The following is a 21,899-nucleotide window of genomic DNA, read 5'->3' as shown; positions in this document are numbered from 1 at the left end:
CCTGATGATGATCAGAGATGAGTGAGGGGGCAGCCAGGTACCAATACACACGCAGGCATGCAGTCCAGGGCGGGAGGTCAGTCACGTTAAAGAACAGTATCCTGTACAGTTGTCAGACCTCTCTTATCACTGCACAACATAATTTGAAGGTTGTGCAGTACTGGGAAAAGAGATTTTGACTTATTATGCAGCCCTATGGTGATTCCAGTGATGGGCCTATCTATCACAGTCAAAATGTACAGCCACACCACGTCCATCTTGTGTAAACCTTTGTGCAGAAAGCAGTGATCAGCTGTAAATAACGACCTGAACTACCTGCTGGCAGGATCCCAACAAAACACACTTGAGACAAGTTTCAGTACATCATCACATGAAAGTTCTGCACACACATTGTATGACATCAGAAGTGCTAACCTCTTAACAGTGAGACACACTGGACTAGCAAGATCTTTGCCACCTTGTGGAAACCATCCCAAGAAAAATCAAGGCATGCTACAGCACACAGAGTGGAATAATGTGGTACGGAATGTTACTGAGCCACAGATTTTGATTCTGTGGGTGTATACCTTTGAACAGGCAATCATTATTTTGGTGAAGTGAGCTGTGGAGAGCCTGGTGCTCAATGACTGACATTACATTTACATATACATGGATACTCTGCAGTTGACCTTATGTACCTGGCAGAGGGCTCATCAAACCACCTTCACAATCATTCCACTTTTGAACAGCACGTGGAAAAAATGAGCACCTACATATTCCCATACAAGCTTTGGTTTCCTTAATTGATTATGATGACCATTTATCCCATGTAGGCAGCATCAACAGAATATTTTCACAGTCAGAGAAGGAAGTTGGTGATTGAAGTTCCGTGAGAAGATCCTGCTACAGCAAGGAACGCGTTTGTTTTAATGATGTACACCCTGAAATCTCTCTCATGTCTGTGACACAGTCACCCTCCTATTTCATGATAATACAAAATGTACTGCTCTTCTTTGAACTTTCTCAAGGTACTCCATTCATCCTATCTGGCAAGGATCCCACACCGTACAGAAGAACTCTGAAAGAGGATGGACAAGTGTAGTGTAGGCAGTCTCTTGAGTAGATCTGTCGCATTTTCTATACGTTCTACCTACAAAAAACGGTCTTTGGTTCACCTTCCCCACAACATTTTCTATGAGTTCTTTTCAATTGAAGTTGTTCAAAATTGTAATTCCTAGGTATTTAGCTGAATTTGTGGCCTTTAGATTAGACTGATTCATCATTTAGCCAAAGTTTAACTGATTCCTTTAGTACTCATGTGGATGACATCACACTTCTCAACATTTAGGGTCATCTACCAATTTTCTAAATCATTTTGAAACCCAAAATTATTGATAGATTATCACTAATCATAATTTGTAAATAGTGTAATTTAAATATCAGCCTTCTGCAGCTGTTTCTGCCTGCTAATGTGTATCTTGTATCGTTCCACATCCCAGAAAGCTCTACTTCATTATGGGAGTTACAGAATGCAATGTGTGAATGCACGGTACGCCTGGTTAGAAACACAGGATTTTCTCTCTTAATACCATCAAGTATCATGTAAGTGGTCTTTAACATGATTATTAGACATGAAAATGCTGTTTAAACACTATTTCTACATGATTGTTGGAAGAGCAGATATTATTGAGGAAAACTACGGTGTAACATTTATATTTTATATGATTATCAAATAAAAGTGGTCTGACAGTTTCTAAAGAAGAACTATAAGGGAGAGTACATGACACAGCAAAAACCATGCAACATTTGTTTTCAGATGTAGCTTAGCTTTATCATTCACAATATTCTATATAGTTCCAGTCAAACCACTGAGTACCAAGTGAAAAACTGTATTTCTCATGTGTCCCATCAGCCTCAGTCGATACACACACAAAATGGTGACAATTTCAGAGCAAAAGTTGGTCATTTCATAATGGACACTTTTTCAGATGGCTAATGCTGTGCTATTGTCCTTTGAATATAATTATAGTGGCAATGCTGTTCTTTAAATGCCAGTACCACTTACCTGTGTTTCTGATGTATTTGGAACAATGGCCACAGAATGATTCTTGGAAAGCTGAAAATGTTCGAAGAGCGTTGCGTCACCTCGAGGTGTATTCATTATGGGGAAGTTGGGATTTGGTATCATTATCTTGATGATTATTAATATTCCAAGTGAGTAAAGTGGCAGAAATACTTCCTGTAATAGTTACAACATTATTTGTAAAGACGCAATTACAATTTGAATTCATAACTTTTTTAAAAAAATATCAGTAGAGCCAATTACATACTGCTATTGTCTTTCGTTTTTCTCTTTTCTTGAGCAAAAGATTCCTTATTATCATCGCCTTTAGCTGAGAAAAATAAGTTGAAGTTCTTTCCCCCATTGTTTCTTTTTCCAGGAAAAAATTCTTTGTTGGAACGAATTGATATCACCCTGAATATGAAAAGAAAAACATTACAAAAATTCAACATCCAATTGTTCATTTAAATATTGAAACACACATAACAAGTCCCACCACACAGGGTACAGCTTAACTCACTAGACTGCTGCCTTTCAGTGGCTATTGCTCAGCTGTAAATACTTTATGATATAGATTAGATCTTTCAACAAAAATCTACTTCCATCACATTGTTTCTCTCTTCAATTGCACAAGATTTATATTTATAAAAAGACTAATGGTGTCAACAGCATCAAAAAATAGTTATAATAAAACTATCCCTTCAAAGGAAGGAAATAGCAAAGGGCAATTACTAAACTTGTGTTTTACAATAATAGGCAAAGTTGCACACATCAAAAATTACTACTAAGAAAATAAAATAAAATAAAATACAGATCTGTACTCCACTGATTACTAACACTGGTGAAAGATATTTTTTCTCTTATTTATTCTTCACATCTCTTTGCATGTGAAGTAAAGAAAGAACTGAGGTACTCTTCAGAGGCGGCAAAAATTAAAAATAAAAATAACTTAAAAAAAAAACACACATCAAACTCAACATGACCAATACATTTTGAAAATGAATGTGAGTGTTGCATATTATTTCTTTTACTGCAGCTCACATCTATGCACACATCCCCCCTCCCCCCCCCCCCCCCCCCAATAGAGAATGTCCTCTAGTATGAGTTACCAGCGATATTTTCATTTCCCTCTACACTACTGATCCAGAGAAGTTTTTATTTTTTATTTTTGGAGGGCTGACGGGGGGAGGGAGAGATTTCTGCTGGTATGAAATCAATAACACATATTTCGCCACAAGTGACCTACCTATCTGCACAAGTAGAAGTAATAGTTTAATGAGCAATCGTTCTGCGACTAACATCATTTGTAACTGGCATTGAGTCATTTTCAAAATCTTTGTTAAGTAACTGGGGCTTTATGAACAGTGGTGAGTGTATTACAATCACATTACCACCACTCATTTTTTCTATCAAGGATCAAGCATTTCTTCAACTCTATGAGGAACTACCGTTACCTCATTTAAGGCTCCACACTGATCTTTGCAAGAGCAAAGGAATTCAATTTGTGCGTTCACAGTGTTTATCATTCCATCCATTTATTCACTCTGCAAACTACAATGTCACTCTGATTCTGTTGTCTTTTACTGTAATGCTGTCTTGATGTGTTAGTACTGTATAAATACATGTTTCATTAGATGGTCACTGTCTAATGTAGCACAGCATCATTAGTGCAAGGGGCAGATCATTGTATTATCTACACCTACATACATACTTGGCAAATCTACATGGCAAACAATACTTAGCACTGTACCAAATGTTAGTATTTATTGCCATTCCAAATATGCATGGAGTGTGGGGTAAAAGGGCACTTGAATATCTCTGTGTGCACTATAATAAGTTTAACCCCATACTCGCAGTCTCCACAGGAGTAACACACACAGGATTGAAATAAGGTACTAGAATTAGAACATTATTGCAGACGTCAGAAAGTCGATGTAATTTGTATATCAGAACGGGCTAACTGAAGCTGAAATATACATTATTGTTCCTCAAGGCTGTACTGCTGCTAGCTTAATGTCCAGAAAACAGTAAGAAAAATAGCAGAGCTTTAATATTTATTAAAGATAGTCTAAAATTCACATAAGTTGATGTAAGCCAGTACTGTTCAAATCAGACAGGAAGTTCAGCAGCATAAAGCTGACAGGCCAGAATATGAGAGTTCTAAGTCTCCTTAGGTCTTAAAACATAGCTGCAGAACTTATTGTGAAAAAAATATTGAGGAAAAGATAAATCTCTCTGTCTATGGTGATTTCAATATAGAACTGTCATTCAATATAGAAATTGAAGACTCTAGCAAGCAAGCATAAATAGTTTTTTGCAATATTCTAAGGTCATTAAATTGCACAAATAAAATTACTACTCATAAAGAAGCCCATTTTGATAATCTTATTGATAACTTATCTAGTGAGATTTTAACTGTTACTCAAAGATGAGATTGTGAATTTGCTGAGAGACTTAACTTTTGCTAAATGGGATTTTATGCATGAAACACAAATTGGACAATTTAATGTTAAAACTATGCTGATAGATTATTTAGGAATTATATTGACAGGTGGTACACGTGTTCACACAGGTAACAAGCAATGACTGCAGTCGTGTGTGTGAGTTGCGTTTGCATCTATCTGTCTGTCGCCTACTTTGGATGAAGGCCTTACTGACCAAAAGCTTTATTCTTGACAGTCTATTTGTTGTGCCTATCTGTGGTTCAGCATTTCCACTATATGATGAGTAGCAACTTTCCTTTTCATAATATTGTTACATTCCATACTGCATTTTCTACTGTCTAATTTCAAAAGCAATCAGAAAAGGAAGTCACAAAACTGGTATAACAGAGAACAAATGTTGTTACTGTGAAGTATATAAAAAAGTAACTGTAAGAGTTAAACTGTGTGTGTGTGTGTGTGTGTGTGTGTGTGTGTGTGTGTGTGTGTGTGTGTGTGTGTGTGTGTGTGTGAGTGTGTGTGAGCGCGCGCATGCAGTCGCGGAGGGAGGGGGGGGGGTTACTGAATGACAAGGTTATCAGTGCCCACCTCTCATGGGTACACTACCCTGCCTGAAGTAGCACTGACCATGTGAGTGGAGAGGCTTGTGTGTTCACATGAAGCTGCGGGCTATGTCGGCCGTGGGAACCTAACCTTGGTACGGTCTTGGGCAATGGACCAGACTAAGTGTGTCCCACACTGACCTGTCATTCCACATTCATTCATTGTCTTTTCCCAACTCCTCAATACCAAACCCAAGTATGATGCGACGCATGCTGAGGGTGCGTGACGCATGGGAAGATGTGTCGTGAATGGAGCCTCAGGGATACCGGGTAACCTCCTGAGTAATTAGCATTGCACCGGGTGGGGTTTCCATGCTGTGGACCAATTAGATTCCCAATGCTCATGGGACCAAAATGGACATGAAAGAAGCAATACTGGGGGGCAAGTTGAGATCTCAGACATCCAAATATCGGGGCTGGAACCGATGGAAAACATCCCCTGAGCTGAACAGGGGGACAGACTAAGAAGTTGGACCAGATCAAAGACTTATCTGGGGCTCAGAGGAGGAAACTTCTTACAGGACAAAAGCTAAAGGAAGGGAAAGAGTGGCTTCCTAAACAAAAGTGGAGGGAACTACAATGGCTTGAGCTAAGCCCAAGACCTTCAAGAGAAGACTGTCCCAGTGTGAAGTGGGTGTACATCGAGTGCAGGCAGTAAGAGAATGAGCGAGGAATCTAAGACTCCCACTTCTCAGGATAAGCGTATTCAGATAAAGCCTAGGCAAGAAATAGGGGAACAGACCTACTGTAATGTAGTCTCGATTTTTTGGATGGTGGTTATCCAGCAAGGCTATGCACTGGTCAATATCACCTCACAGCAGGAGCTTGTGCAGATGGCTCTCTTTGAGAAGACTGGGGTTGGGGGGGATGCTGGTCCAGGACCCAAATTCAGGAGAGTCTATATGGATCATTGTGCTCTTATCTTTGTCTGTGAGGGGTGAGTACAGTGGACTGGCCCCTAATATCATCATGGGACGATGCGAAGCTGCTGGTAAAGACAGCGGCTGAGTTTTTCAGGACTGCAAAGATCCTAATCCTGGTGCCAAAACTCCTAAAGGGTACCTCTCAAGAGACTGATTGAGAAAATAGGGTCTCAAAACCTGAAAGTCTCGACAGCAGTTTGGAAGGTAATCAACCGGAAGAGTGCACCAAATGGCCAAACCCATGTGGTGGAAGTCAGAGAGAAGTCCCTGAAGGTAATGGGGGAACAGGACCTGAGACTATTCTTGGGGTTCTTGCAGGCTGCCATTGGGGTAATCAAAGACATCATAAGTGACAATGGCAGCAAGATGGAGACTGAATAAGCTGCAGATAAATCTGCAACACAATAATGGGGCCACTGCTGCCATGAGTCATCTTCTGTGAAGACAAGAAGTGGACACGGTCCTGATTCAGGAACCCTATTTATATAAAGGGGGTGTTTCGGGCCTCGGTGGCACTGGAGGTAAGCTGGTTTATGTTGAAAATATAAGAAACTCCAGAATGTGCATTTATGTTAAAAATGGAATCCCCTTCATGTCAATGGTGGACTTTTGTTCTAGGCACTTAGTGACCATCAGGATGTGGCAACGTGAGGAAGGTATCACAAGGGAGTTTCTAATGGCCTCAGCATACCTTCTTTACGAGGATATTGCTCCTCCTCCTCAGGAGATGAGGGGACTGACAGAAGTCTGTGCATAACAGGCTGACAAACTATTGGTTGGAAGCAATGCTAATGCCCACAACGTAGTGTGGGGTAGCACCGACACCGACAGTAGAGGTGAGTACCTTCTCGAATTTCTTCTAGCTAATAACTTAGAGATCCTTAATAGGGGAAAGGAACCTGCATTTAGGAAGAAGTAATTCACAACCTTCGGTTCCACTTTGATGGGTAGTTATGTCAAACAATTGCATGTAGCTATAGAGCCATCCTCATCAGACCACATGTAAATTAATTAAGGTTGAAATGGCCATCAGACAGACCATATCCTATAGGAACCCCAGGAAAATGGACTGGGAGGCATATAGGAGGGACCTCAACTCAGGCCTATTGGGAGTCAGTACTTTGATAAGGAATCTAGTAGAGTTTGAGGAGGTAGCAAAGGCAGTGACCTCTGCCATCATAACCTCATACCATAACAACTGCTCAGTCACCAAGAAGTGCATGAATAGGAATGTATCTCGGTGGAGCAACAACCTGGAATCACAGAGGAAACAGGAATGAAGACTATTTAACCCTGCAAGAAGAAAAGGACAATGGGCAGAATGTTGGGAGGCCCTTGTCAAATACAATCTTGCAATTAAGCAAGAAAAGCAGGCGTCCTGGAAAGTGTTCTGTGAGGAGGTAGAGGATATGGCTGTTCAGGCCAGACTTCACAAAATCCTCATGAGGACACCAACTAATCCAGGAGAAACATTAAGGAAAGAGGATGGGGAGTATACAAGGACAGCACATGAAACGCTGGAACAACTATTCAAGACTAATTTTCTTCAATGTACTCTGACAGACAACACAGACCAGGATGAGATCCCTGAGAGATATCAATTTTCAGAATGTGTAGACCATAGTGAAATCCAATGGGCCATGGGAACATTTCAACCATTCAAGTCACCTGGCCCAGATGGAATTTTTCCAGCGCTCCTGCAACAAGTAGGAGTGAACTTAATAAGATTCCTATGCAGATTATTTAGGGTTAGCCCAGCATCAGGAATCACTCCTAACATCTGGAGGGCAGTGAAGGTCGTCTTCATTCCAAACCCAGGGAGAACTGATTATACCAAGGCCAAGGATATGAGACCAGCCAGTGTGTCCTCCTTTCTTCTTAAAACATTAGTAAACCTGGTCAACATGCATGTTAGGGAGAGGACATTAACTAGTGTCCCTCTACACATAAACCAACATGCATACCAACCAGGAAAATCACGTAAAACTGCACTCCACCAACTTGTTAGGAAGGTGGAGAAAGCACTATACTTTCAGGGAATAGTTCTCTGCATCTTCTCGGATATCGAAAGGGCTTTTAGCAACACGACCTTAGAATCCATGGTTAAGGCAGCAGAGGTGCGTGGCTTGGAGACCACCATTTTCAGGTGGATTAGAGAAATGTTTAGTGGTAGAAAGTCCTTGTAAAGCTAGGCAAAAGCAAGAGGTTAAACCTGTTGTGGTTCCCAGGTCACTCGAGGGTTAGTGGTAATGGGCACGCCAATAGGTTGGCCAGGCTATGGACAATGACACCATTTATTGGACTGGAACCTGTCCTGACAATCACCAAGGCAATGATCAAAATAAAACTATGAGACTGGACAAGGAGACAGCATCTAGAATATTCAGCGAAGGTCCAAAAGCAAAATCATGGCAAGGTATTGAGGCCGAAGCCATGTTCTAAGAGAAGGGTCTCAATCCTGGGCTTGAACAGGAGAGAAATGTAATTCATGGTTGGACTATTGACAGGCCATGGGAATTTCAAAGAAACACCTACATACAAATGGTATAACAGAAGAAGACCCCAAATGTAGGTTGTGTGGTGTGGGTGAGGAAACCACTTCACATTTGATCTTCAAATGCGAGGCATTGGAGATTAAAAGACACAGAATATTCGGATCAACCAGACCTTAAGGACTGTGTCTTTCAAAGCACTGGTAAAGGATCTCCTTGCACTGTTCAAGGGCATTGGTTGGCTTTACTAGAGAGACAGGGAATGATACCACATGAACTCTGTTTCTGTGCAGGCAGCAGCAGGCTTGACCATTGCTGTTTTTACTTCCCTGATAAAATAAGATAAAATCAAATCAGTGCCCATACGAAATCAGTAGGAATGAATGTGGTTACAATGGATAAAATGTGAGAAAAGAGATAAAAACACAGACAATTCACAAAATCTTAAAAGTCGTACCACATTCATTTGCTTGTCAATTAAAATTTAAGCCAATCTGTCAGCAAATGAACAGCCACCCTTTGGTCTGAAAATAAAACACAGCCTGGTAGAATGTGGCACACTGTGATCTATATGCCACAAGCATCACACATTGGAGGATCCTCTTGCCAGAGCAGGAAGCTGTGCATCATAGGTCTGTGGCCTACGCAAAGACAATCAAGGAGAACCTCAACCTGCCTGCATGACTGGGAAGAGGTATATCCTGGCCATGTTGTGGACTTCACTAGAAGCAGCTTACTGCCTATCACTTCTTCCCACTGTCACACGACTCTGTATCTCAACAGTGATGCAATATCATGCAGGGGGATGGTACACTGAAGTACCGAGAATCATGACATGCCTCCTTGGCTTCTGCATCTGCCCATGTACAACAACATCCAGCAGAAAGATACCTTCTTTCCCAGCCTTTGTATGTGGAGGATGGCATCCTGGAGATTATGGACTACTTTATCTGCTGGGTACAAGAGCTGTGAAGGGCACTATTTTCAGTGTCATAAAACAATGCTGCACTAAATTTAAAATTACCTTGGGCCTTTGCAGTAACCAGGGTAGCAGGCAATTAAAACTAAAGATTGGGAGTTGCACTAGCTCCACACTAAGTGACTCCAGCATGCACTGCACATGCATCCCAAACAGCGTTGGCAGTCACGGAAAATTGGAGAAAAGGCATTCCAGAGGCAGATGAGCAATAATTTGGTGTGCCGGTATTCAGAGAAATAAGGAACTTGCATATCTGATGAGGAACTGCCACCAGATGGTGAATGCCAGATCTCTAGCCTAAGTGCAGAGGCTGGGTGTGGTGCTGGTCCTGTAAGCACCCATGGCCAACCTAATCCCCTCAAGGTGGATAGCATCAGTGATCTACAGATAAGAAGGTCTCACTGAGCAGTAAAGTGAGCGCCAACAATATAGTCACAATTGCATGAAGGCCCTATAAAACTGGAGCAGACACACTCTCTTAACTCCCCAAGATCTGTGGCTAAGGCACTTTAACATGTTCAGTGTCTTCTTGGTCTTGACTTTCCTATCCCTCAGGCTTGATAACGGCTTGGAATAAAAAAACAGTTTCTGAATAAAAAATGGGACCCAGAAAACTCACTAAGTCTTAAAAATGTAGAATGGTGTCCCTCATATGCATGTCAGATAAATTAAAAATATGAGAATGATTAAAACAAACACATACACACTTATCTGCAGAAAACTGGTAACCTGTCTTTGTAGCTCACTCTTCTAATTGCTGCAATGTAAGTAGCAACTGATTAGTCACTGTGAAATATAAAATTTTCCCAGGATATTAAATATTTGTAGAGATTTTGGGATTGCAGCCAGTCATCATAAACTTCACTCCAAGATATTTTGACTGGACACCTGAAGATGACTGGCAGGTGTCAAGTCGAAATATTAAGGAGTGAAGTCTACGACGACTAGCTGCAATCCCAAAATCTCTTCAAAGATGGTTAGTCACTGTCACAGTATTGGGAGAGGAACAGAAAGCTAGAAAATCATCCACAAGTAAGGGGCATTGTACAGGACTCCTTACTGTAAACATTATACTGTTTATGGTTATGGCAAACAGCATAATGCTTCACTGGGCAATACCATTCTTCTGTTCAGAACTATTTGACAGCACATCAACTCATGTCTACAAAAGCACTTCAATAGTTTTTCTGCTTGTTTGTTTGGTTTGTTTTGTAGTGCAAAAGCAACTGAGTTCATAAGCACTCATATCACAACCTCAGAACACAAATTAAAAGTGACTACTCCTTAAGCCCAACTGACAGAAGGGAAGAGAGCTAAAAACAAGGGCTTTCTCTTGGAGAAAGGACCTGTATCAGAGATTTGATGTTCTTTGGCATATTACTACAATGGGTAAAAAGTAAAATGACAGCCCACACATCATTCACTAAAATGGCCAGTAACTCAGTCAGCAAACATACACGAAAACATAAGTGGTTAAAAAAATGGCATTTGGTCATGAAATGGCAACCCATCAAAGATTGACAACAATGAGCAGAAAGTGGTGGGGGATCACCACTTAACAAAGGCAGTGCCCAATATGCAACCTAGCTAAAATGAACTACTCATAGCGAGAGCTGAGAGGAGGTTGGCCAAGCCACTGGGAGAAGTTTAATTTACTGGGAGCTTGTTCCCATGAAGAGAAGACCAGTGGAAATGCCAAAGTGACACCACCTGCTGACAGATGGCAACAAGATCATCTTAAGGAACTTAAGTGCTAGCAGGCCGACGTAGGAGGGCTGCATCCTTGGCAGTTGCATCAGCAGCCTTATTTTCCATCACAGCAAGATAACCAGGAACCCACATGAACATCACAATGACTCCCTCAACAGCAAGCAAGTGGAGGAATATTTGGACCTGCTGCACCAAGGGGTAGACTGAGTACACAGCACAATCAGGTTCTGAAAGGCACTAAGACAATTGGAGCATATGACAGATTAAGAAGCAGGATGTAACAAGTGGCCTAATAGAGGATGAAGAGCTCTGTTGTAAACACTGAGCAGTGTTCTGCAAGCCGATACAAAAAACCGTCAATGCCAATGACGAAGGTATACCTGATACCAGGGCCAGTCTTAGAGCCATCTGTGTACAAGATGGTGCTATCTCGAAGCTATGTGAGAGAGTCTAGAAACTTACAGCGATAGATTGAATCCAGAGTAGTTTCCTTGGGAAGTGAATAAAATCCATGATGAACATTCGCTAACACACAAAGCCAAGGCAGTGAAGGGTTCACACCCATAGGAAGTGAGGCAGGTAGCATGATGAAGTTAAGCTGTGGGAGCAGTAGCCAGTAATGAAAACTAGGACCTAACAGAGAAGAAAGGTGCACCCCATACTGGTGATCAATGAAGTCATCAAAAAGGAGGACATAGGATGGGTGGCCCATCACGGTAGACAAATGCTACACATATCTGCTGAGGAGAACATCGCACCCATATGACAGTGGTAGTTCGGCAGCTTCTGCATAGAGACTCTCAACCAGGCTAATGGAAAAGGTGCCAGTGACCAAACCCCAAACCAAATGTAACGATGGTGTTGGATTGTATTAACATAGCATTCAATGGACAGATGTGCAGATGAATAAATGAAACACCCAGAGTCTAGCTTTGAATGGACAAGGGATTTTGATACAAATGGAGTAGGGTGGTCAGATCTGCTTCCCAGGAAGTACTGCTAAGGACACTTAGTACATTGAGGGATTGAGTACAGCATGTGACCAGGTGGGAGGACCAAGAACGTTTTTTTATCAAGCATGAGCCCCAGGAATTTTGTAGTTTCAGTAAACAGAAGAGCAACAGTTCCAAGATGTAAAGATGGTGGAAGAGACCCACTGCACCATCAGAAATTGATTCAAATGGTTTTGTCAGTGAAAGCAAAAGCCATTGTCAATGCTCCAGGAGCAAAGGTAGTCAAGACATCACTGAAGACACTGCTCAAGGAGACAAGTCTGTGAAAAACTGCAATAAATCGCAAAGTCGTTAACAAAAATGGAGCCAGAGATGCCCAGTGGGAGACAGGCCATAACAGAGCTAATGGCTACAGCAAAGAGGATGAAGCTCAAGACGGAGCCTTGGGACACCTGGATAAAGGTGTCAGACAAGGCCAAACCCATATGTCTATTGAAAACTCTGTCTTTTCAAAATTCCTGAAGCAAATGGGGCAGGCAACCTTGAGAGTCTCACATGTAGAGAGTACAGAGGATACCAGTCTTCCAGGAGGCATTGCAGGCTTTCTACAAATCAAAAGAACACAGCCACAGTCTGGTATTTCTGTAACCATTCATAACACGGGATGACAAAATGATGGGATAGTCAATTTCAGAATAGCACACTTTAAATTCACATTGTGCAGTGGTTAGAAGAATATGCGACTCAAGCTACTATACCATCTGGCCATGAATCATATGTTCCATAACCTCACAAATGCAGCTGGTGAAAGAAGTGGCGCAGTAGTTAGAAGTAAGGTTTTTTAGGCACAGGTATCACAGTGGCTTCATGTCAGTGTTTGGGAAATAGGCCATCTGCCCAAATGCAGTTGTATGTATAAAGAAGAAAGTGCTTGCCTGCAACATCTGAATGTTAACATCGTCTAGCCTTAGGGCAGAAGAATAGGGTGAAGTGAGAGCATGGTCTAGCTTCCTCATAGTAAAGGTGGCATTGTAGAATTCGTGATTCTGAGAGGAGAAGGGTATCACCTGAACCTCCTCCACATGTTTCTAAGAGAGGAAGGTGGGGTTATAGTGGGTGAAACATGAAATCTCCACAAAATAGATCCCTAATATGTTGGGGATAGTAATAGTGTCCAAAATGGCATCATCTGCTATGATTTGGTCAGAAATCAGAGAATTGATCTTGGTTCCAGAGAGGAAATGGAAGCTGCTCCATGTGATGGAAGAGGGAGTGAAATGATTAAAAGAACTAGTAAGTGAAATCCAGCCAGCTGCCCCCCCCCCCCCCCCTCACTTTTTTTTTTCTATCCTGAAGAATGAGACGACACTGAGCATGCAAATGATTACAATGAATACAGAGGATGACAGTTGAAAATGCGGTATGCATGTCTCAACACAGGAATCGCATTGCAGCCCACCAACGGACCATAACATGGCACAGCAAAAGAACTATGGAATGTTCTGTGGTGGTAATGATAACATTCACAGGCTACTCTAACTGATCATCACAATTGGGGAAATGTTCTTTGAAAGTCATCATGGAGCAGTAAAGCCTCCAGTTGGCCTTAGAAAGCTGCCAATTGAGTATACATGTGGGTGGGGTAGGAGTCAGACAACTGATAGCACATGGGAAATGGTTGCTCAAGTACATGTCAGGGAGAATGGACCACTCAAGATGATAGACAGGTTGGGCAGTGCAGAACAAGAGGTCCAAACGGGAACAGCTGTGCATGGAATCTGAATGGAGCATGGGTGTTCCAGTATTAAGACAGATGAGGTTGAGTAGACTGAGCAGGTCAGTCAAGAGGGCACCTCTCTGACAGGTTCTGGAAGAGCCCTAAAGGCAATGGTGCACATTAAAGCCACCAAGAGCAAAAAGAGATGAGTGAGTTGACCAGTAAGCTAGAGGAAGTCTGCCCTAGTGACAGCAAATGACATAGGGGTGTAGATGGTACAAAGAAAAAAGATTAATGAGAAGGTAAAATGTGGACTACAACAGCTTGCAGCTGGCTGTTCAGCAACATGGTTTGGCTACGGACATCATCTGAAATGATCAGCATGACTCCCCCCATGAGATGAAATGCCATCCTCAACAGGAAGGTCAAAGCAGACCAGAAGGAAATGTGAGAGGTCAAAGGGTCATGACACCACAATTTTCTTTCTTGTAGGCAGCAAACAATCAGGCACTGGATATAGTGCCATGAATATTCCACTGGAGAAGAGTCATAATGGGGAATGGACAGGAGTGAACAAAGGAAGGGTAGTTAGCCACGTGCCAGCCTTCAACAACACACTGCTGCAGGGTGCAGAGGCAGGAGGCTCTACCTGGGTCAGCCTGCAGATTCCATGGCAAAACTACTGTAGGCAGTGTGTGCTGATGAAATGGAAGTCGGCAGAATGAGTGTATCTCACAGTGACACTGCTGAAGAGGGTCTCTGAGTCTGAGCAGGAGAAGATCATTTGCCTTTATTTGATTTCTTAGAGTCTCTATAGTTGGCAGATGAAGACTCAGACAGTTGCTGGCTGGAGGAAGTCTTCACAGGAGTATTCCTCTTGTCCTTTCTGGCCTGCCAGTTGTGTAGCAGGTGATTTTGCCACTGGTGACAAAAATTTGGTGGCGTGTTATGCAGCTGTAGGAGAAGAAAATGAGGACGGGGATGTTACCATGATATTGGGCGATATTACAGCTGCAATTCTCATAGTTCTTACTGATGTCAAAGAACATAACAATACAGTGATGTTTATGTAGTAAGCCCTAATAAGATAGCCATCCATCTTTAAAGGGGAAAGATTGTTGACAGTGGATTGAAATCTTCTGAATCCACACTGACAGCAACTAAGGAGATGAATGTTCTCTATGACCCTGACCAGACAATAGTTAACAATTCACTCCAGGGTGTTTCCTACATATCTTGTTAAGGCAATGCACCGTTATCTACTGGAACACTCAGTACTTTCCTGGTTTCAGGACCAGTATCAAAATGGTCTCTTTTCAGAAGTTGGGAACATGGCCTGCCTGCCTATGATATCAAATTAAAATATTTGAGAATTTCCTTTGCTGGCAAATAGCAGTACTGGATTTGTCCAGGACTTGGAGCAGTATCAGGAACCTCATACAGTGTCAAATCCAGCTCCCACATGGAAATAGGGCAGTTGAAAGACTCAGAATTGTTGAATCTGCAGTCCAACTTGCCCCTCTCTACAGTCGCACGGTAGCTGTGGAATACTGGATCCTAGCTGATGCATGGTTGGGGACTCCCTTGTTTCAATATTGCTGCTCTTTGGTAAACAACTGCGTTTACCAGAAATCCTCCTGATACCTTCCTATACTTTTGCAGAACCGTTGTAACAGTTGACAGAGTTCAGGAGTGCTTGCTATGAATTTTTCTTGCTCTCCTTACCCATGTCTCAAGCCTTGGCTTTTGCAACTTGAAAGGCTGCAAGGTTATGTACTGTAGGGTGGCATGCAAATCATTGGAGGGCCACATGCCTGACCCGCGTAAATGAGCAACATTCATCACTCCACCAAGGTACAGACTGCCTTCTCTGATGACCTAAGGACTTTGGGAATGGGTATGTCAGTGGCATGGTGGATCACTTGCATAATGTGGTCCACCCATTGCCAAACACTGTCTCAATGTTCAAGTATGGTCAGCTGGCTGACTATCCGTTTTAGTGGCTTCTGTTCATGTAATGCAGCATCCAGTATATGGATCCACTGTGGGAGTGGTCACTGGTCATCACTTGCTTCCCACTGAGCAGTCTGCAAGGACTGGCTAGCAGAAATATAAGTTGAAAGTTGAGGACAACCCAGAAGCAGCAGAAAAATGATACATTACAGGCACTGAAGTCACCCAATAGGAGAAATACTGTGAGAGCCTAAGAGCCTATCACATCCTGTGGAGGTAGATACAGTGACCAGATAATGATTTTCTGACCCTTATGAACTTCAGTAGCTACAGATTGTAGGTCAGTAACTAGAGAGCAGAGGAGTGGTGTGCATGTTATTGACAAACACTGCAACCACTACCATGAATCTTTCCCCAGTTGGTCGTCCTTGCAGTTGAGGGTGTAGCCCCACAGCATAGGGATTTCAGTAGCTTTAAAATGTGTTTATTGCAAACACAAGCAAGGGAGAGCGTGTGCCTCTGCTAGGACTTTCAGTCCCTCCACATGAGCTCCGAGTCCATTTTTGTTCCATTGTAGTATGGGAGCCATTTATCACGGGGTCTGCACTTTCACCTGTCTCTGCCCAAGAGTGGGGAGTCAGCAATGGGTTGAATTTCAGTCTTTGAGGGAGGTGGTTCACCCAGACAGACCTAAACATTCCACTGGCTCCAAAGTAGACTCATTAGGCCTATTAGGTTGAATGATGTTGACATAATCTCACAGTTTACTGCTGTAGTTTACCTGTAGTTTAAGATTCCCATTTGCTTTTTTTGTCTGGGAAGGCTTTGTAGCAACTACTGCCGCAGCAGTAGCAGCAGCAGCAGCAGCAGCAGCAGTAGTAGTAGTAGTAGTAGTAGTAGTAGTAGTAGTAGTAGTACAGGCAGTGCTGAACTATTTAGTAGACCATGCCTTTGGGGGTTCAAGAAGCTATACAGTGCTGGCAACAGTAGCTTTTTCTTATGTTTGGGATGAGGTGGAGGAGGGGGCTCTATAGGTTCAGAAATAACTGCAGCTCTTCAAGTGCACTGACAAACACAGCAACCTACATGTGTGCAGAGACATCAACTGTCAGAATAGACATTCTAAGAGCTGAAGCGAAAGATGTGGTGAATGTGGGAGTCTGCATGGCCTTATTGATCTTTTTGGCCTCACCATATGAGAAGCACTTTGCTGTTTTAATCTATCATATGTTCCTTTCACCACTGTAGATAGTATGGTCCTCAGAGCAATTCACACACTTCACAGGAGGTTTGCCCAAAGTGCTGACATTTAAAACAGCACACTGGGTTCAGGACATAAGGATGTATGTTTAAGTGAAGTAAACCTGTCTCAACTCATTCTGGAAGTTTCAAATTATTGAAAGTAATAATAAACGAGCCTGATTTCACCTGATTGCCATCCACCCTTTTCATTATATTTTTCATATCAGCAGTGCCTTCTTGGGGCCACTCAATTTTCAGCTTCTGTTAGGGAATACCTACCAGATCTCTGCACATTATGACATTTGCCATACATGAAGGTATTGTGTAGCTCAATTCCACAAAGCATCTAGCTTTTTGGAGGTTCATTACTTGTCAGGAACTAAAAGTTTCTACCATCACTGACCCAGTCTGCACAGATTTTAAGGTGACACCAATGCACTCTAGACTTTTTGGATGTAGAAAGGTTAAACTTTCTCCAAGCTGCCCTCTTACCTCTTAATCATTAAAAACGCTTTTTAACTAGCAAATGCATTCTGTTACTAGAAATAAAAGTCTTTGAATTAGTTCATGACTCCATTGTTCGTTTGTTTTGTTTTGCTTTAGGCCACAAAAAACAACTCGGGTCATATCCAATCAAGTAAAAACTACAGGACACAAAGACAGAGAGGAGTTAAAAAATGACTATACTGCAGTCCCATCTGACATAATGTAGGACATTTAAAAACAGGCACATGGAAAAAGGGCTAAAAAAAGACACCATACAAAAATGGAGATCCAAAGCTAAAAATTAAATGGCCTTCACCATATTGGTTTGGTGAATAAAAAGTAAAATGCAATCGACAGCTCACATGTCATTTGCTAAAACGGTCAATAACTCAGACGGAAAATCCAAGTGGGAATGTAAATGGTTAAAAAATGGGCATTCCATCAACAAGTGGTGGACAGTTAAAACTTGGGCACAATGTGCGCAAAGTTGTAGGGTAGCACCACTTACCAAATGACGACAGGTAAAAAGGCCATGTCCAATACGCTATTAGTTAAAATGACCTCCTCCTGGTGGGAGGGCTGAGAGCCCCTCCAAGCCACTGGGAGATGCTTAATAAGCCAGAACTTATTCCCATGAACTGAGGATCCTTGGCGATGCCAAAGGGACACCACCTCCTGACAGACAGTAACATAGATATCATCAGAGGAAATACAGGAACTAGCAGGATGAGATACGAGGACTACAGCCTTGGCAGCAGCATCAGCAGCCTTGTTTCCTGGAAGACAGACATGACAAGAACCCATAGAAACATCATACTGGCTCCACCAAGAGTGAGCAAGTGACAGTTTTCCTGAGCCTGCTACACTAATAGATGGGCGGTGTACAGCACACATTGACTTTGAAGGGCACTGAGTCAGTCTGAGCACAGGACACAACTGAAAAGTCTGTGTTGTCGCAGGTTGTATTCCATGGCCTGATACAGAGTGAAGAGCTCGGCTGTAAATACTGAGTAGTGTGCCAGAAGCCGATATCGAAAGACATGGGTGCCAATGACAAAGTCACACCCGGCCCCACAGTCAGTGTGAGAGCCATCAGTGCGTACAAAAGCACTGCTGCAAAGTTCCATGAGAAGGTTGTGTAACTTAAGGTGATAGGCCGAGGCTGGAGTAGTGACCTTAGGAAGCGAATGAAGGCCAAGGTCAACATGGGCCGCTTCACAAAGCCAAGGCGGTGAAGGGTTCACACCCACTGGGAAAGTTGCAGGTAGTGTGAAGTTAAGCCGCCGTAGCAAGTGCCAAATGTGGACTCCAGGAGGTAACAGAGAAGAGGGATGTGCCCCATACTGGCGATCAAAGGAATCATCGAAGGAGGCGGCATAGGATGGGTGGCCATGCATGGTGGCAGACAAATGGCATGCATACCTGCTGAGGAGAAAGTCACGGCGGTAGGACAGTGGTAGTTCAGCAGCTTTAGCATACAGACTTTGTCGGGCTAGTGTAAAAGGCATCTGTGGTCAAATGGATGCCACGATGGTAGGAAGTGTTGAGACAGTGTAAGAGGGATGGACGTGCAGACGCATAAACAAAGCACCTATAGTCAAGTTTTGAACGGACAAGGGATCGGTACAAATGGAGGAGGGTGGTTCAATCGGCATCCCAGGAAGCACCATTGGGGACACACAGGACATTGAGGAATCAAGTACAGTGAGTTGCCAGGTAAGACATTTGGGAGGACCAAGGGTGTTCCCTATTGAGCATGAGCCCCAGGAATTTTGCAGTTTCAACAAATGAAAGGGCAACAGGCCCAAGATGTAAAGATGGTGGGAGAAACCAATTGCATCATCAGAACTTCATACAGACAGTTGTCAGTGGAAAAGCAAAAGCCACTGTCAATGCTCCAGGAGTAAAGACGATAAAGATATCGCTGAAGACGCCACTCAGTGAGAAAGGTCCATGGAGAACTGCAGTCATGGCAAAATCATCAACAAAAAAGGAGGCAGAGATGCCCGGCAGGAGAGAGGCCATTATAGGGTTAATGACGATAACAAAGAGGACAACGCTCAGGACGGAACCCTGAGGCACACCATTTCCTGTTTCCGCGGGCAAAGGTTTATGACAAGGCAGAACCCACACACACTTTGAAAACTTGGTCTTTAAAAAATGCCTGAAGGAAACATGGCAGGCAGCCATGGAAGCCCCATGTGTAAAGAGTACAGAGGATACCAGTTTCCAGCAGGTGTTGTAGGCCTTCTCCAAACCGAAAAATATGGCCACAGTCTGGGATTTCCGCAGAAAATCATTCATGACATGTGTGGACAAAGTAACGAGATGGTCAACTGCAGAATGTCATGCTTGAAATCCACACTGTGCATTCGTTAGTAAATAGTGAAACTTGAGCCACCATACCAGCTGGATATGGATCATATGTTCCATCACCTTGCAAACGCAGCTGGTGAGAGAGATGGGGTGGTAGCTAGAATGAAGGTTTTTGTCCTTACCAGCCTTAGGTATGGGTATGATGCCAGCATCTGGGAAATGTGCCTTCTGCTCAGATGCGGTTGTACATGTTAAGCAGAAAGTGCTTGCCCAAAAGAGAAAGGTGCTCCAACATCTGAATGTGGATAGCATATGGCTCTGGGGTGGAGGATCTGGATGAACTGAGAGCATGATCTAGCTTCCTCATAGTAAAGGCAGCATTGTAGCACTCACAATTCAGACAAGAGAAGGGTATCACCTGAGCCGCCTCCAATCACTCATTTCTAATGGAGAGAGGCAGGCTGATAGTGGGAAGAGCTCGAAACGTGTGCAAAATATTGGCCCAAGGTGTTGGAGATAGCAATAGAGTGCATGATGACTGCCATTGATGATTGGCCCACACAACAGAGGAAGGGGTGGAACTGTTAAAAGAACTGGTGAATGAAATCCAGCTAGCTCCTTGAACAATTCGACAACACACTGCACGCATATGTTTATAATGAATACAGTGTGCCATTGTAGGATGATGGTTAAAAACATGGAGAACACGTCTCCATATGCGAACTGCGTTGTGGCATGCCTCAGCCCATCAAGGGACTGGGACACGGTGTGGTAAAGAGGACGTGTGAGAAATGAAACATTCTGCAGCAGTAAGAATAGTGTTTGTGAAATACTCCACATGGTCATCACAACTGGGGAGATCTTGTTCTTCGAATGTCACCAAGGAGAAATAAAGCTGCCAGTCAGCCTCAGTAAGTTGCCATTTGGGTGCACAACTGGACGGTAGGAGAACAAGACTCCTAAATGGGGACGATGCACATTGAAGTCACTGAGTAGCAAAATTGGGGGAGGTAGCTGCCCAATAAGCTGAAGGAAGTCTGCCCTGATGACATCGAATGATGGAGGGACATAAATGGTACAGAGGGAAATAGTCAGGTGGGGAAGGTAAAGGCAAACTGCAGCAGCTTGAAGATGGGTAGTCAGGGAGATGGAGTGACTATGAATGTCATCCCACATGAGCAGCATGACACCCTCCTGAGATGGAATTCCGACCTCAGGAGGAAGGTCAAAATGAATCGGTAAGAAACGTGGAAGCTCAAAGTGGTCATAAGGGCGCAATTTTGTTTCCTGAAGGCAGAGCACAAGGGGATGGTGGGAAGCTAAAAGCAGCCATAAATCCTCTTTGTGGAACCAAAGTCCATGAATGTTCCATTGCAGGAGAGTCATGATGAGGAAGAGATGTAGGGGTGTCACCTCAGCAGCTGCCAAGTGACAGCAGGTGAAGAGTCGCTACTACAGAGCACAGAAGCAGGAGGCTCCTGCTCCATGGGGTCCGCAGATGCATCGGGTGGCTTGTGCAGTTGGGCTGTGGAGTCCAGTGGTGAAAAATGGTTGGGGGTGCACACCGGTGACACGGAGGCCGGCCAGGCTAAGGTACTACATGGCGACACCATCAAAGAGGATCTTCAAGTTGGCGAAGGAGAAGACCGTTTCCCTTTGGTGGACTTCTTTGAGCCTCTCTGGTTAAACAAGAATGGAACTATAGGTCCAAGATGGGAGAACTCAGGGTTTGCGAAGAGCCAGTAACTTGTGGGCAACCGGGTAAAGCAGTTTTTCCTTTACCCAGATCTGCTGGACAGCCTGCTCATCCAGATAAATGGGACAATCCTGAGAGGAAGCAGCATGGCTGCCATTGCAGTTGAGACGGCGGGGAGGAGGTGAACAATTGCCGTTGTACACACCCCTACCACAGGTTACACATTTGGCTGGGTGTTAGTAAGATGTTCTAGTGTTGTTAAAACAATGACACTGGTAGAAGTGCATCAGGTTCGGAATGTATGGCCAGACTGTGATAATTCAATAGCCTGCTTTGATCTTGGACAGA

General features: G+C 43.2%; 1 protein-coding gene across 2 annotated transcripts in view; it reads right to left on the bottom strand.

Moving 5' to 3' along the window:
* LOC126284038 (cholesterol transporter ABCA5-like) overlaps positions 1-21,899 on the bottom strand; it is a 333,206-nt gene that overhangs the window by 271,834 nt on the left and 39,473 nt on the right. For both annotated transcript variants that reach the window (XM_049982602.1, XM_049982603.1), the window contains exons 2-3: positions 2,310-2,455; positions 2,045-2,218 (exon numbers count right to left, since the gene is read on the bottom strand). In XM_049982602.1, the coding sequence (XP_049838559.1) occupies positions 2,045-2,218; positions 2,310-2,405 (270 nt within the window). In that variant the 5' untranslated portion in view covers positions 2,406-2,455. The remainder of the gene's footprint in view (positions 1-2,044; positions 2,219-2,309; positions 2,456-21,899) is intronic.

This window comes from Schistocerca gregaria, chromosome 8 (genome assembly GCF_023897955.1).
Source record: "Schistocerca gregaria isolate iqSchGreg1 chromosome 8, iqSchGreg1.2, whole genome shotgun sequence".
Taxonomy (NCBI): Eukaryota; Metazoa; Arthropoda; class Insecta; order Orthoptera; family Acrididae; genus Schistocerca; species Schistocerca gregaria.
This window is presented reverse-complemented; position numbering and strand designations above follow the sequence as displayed.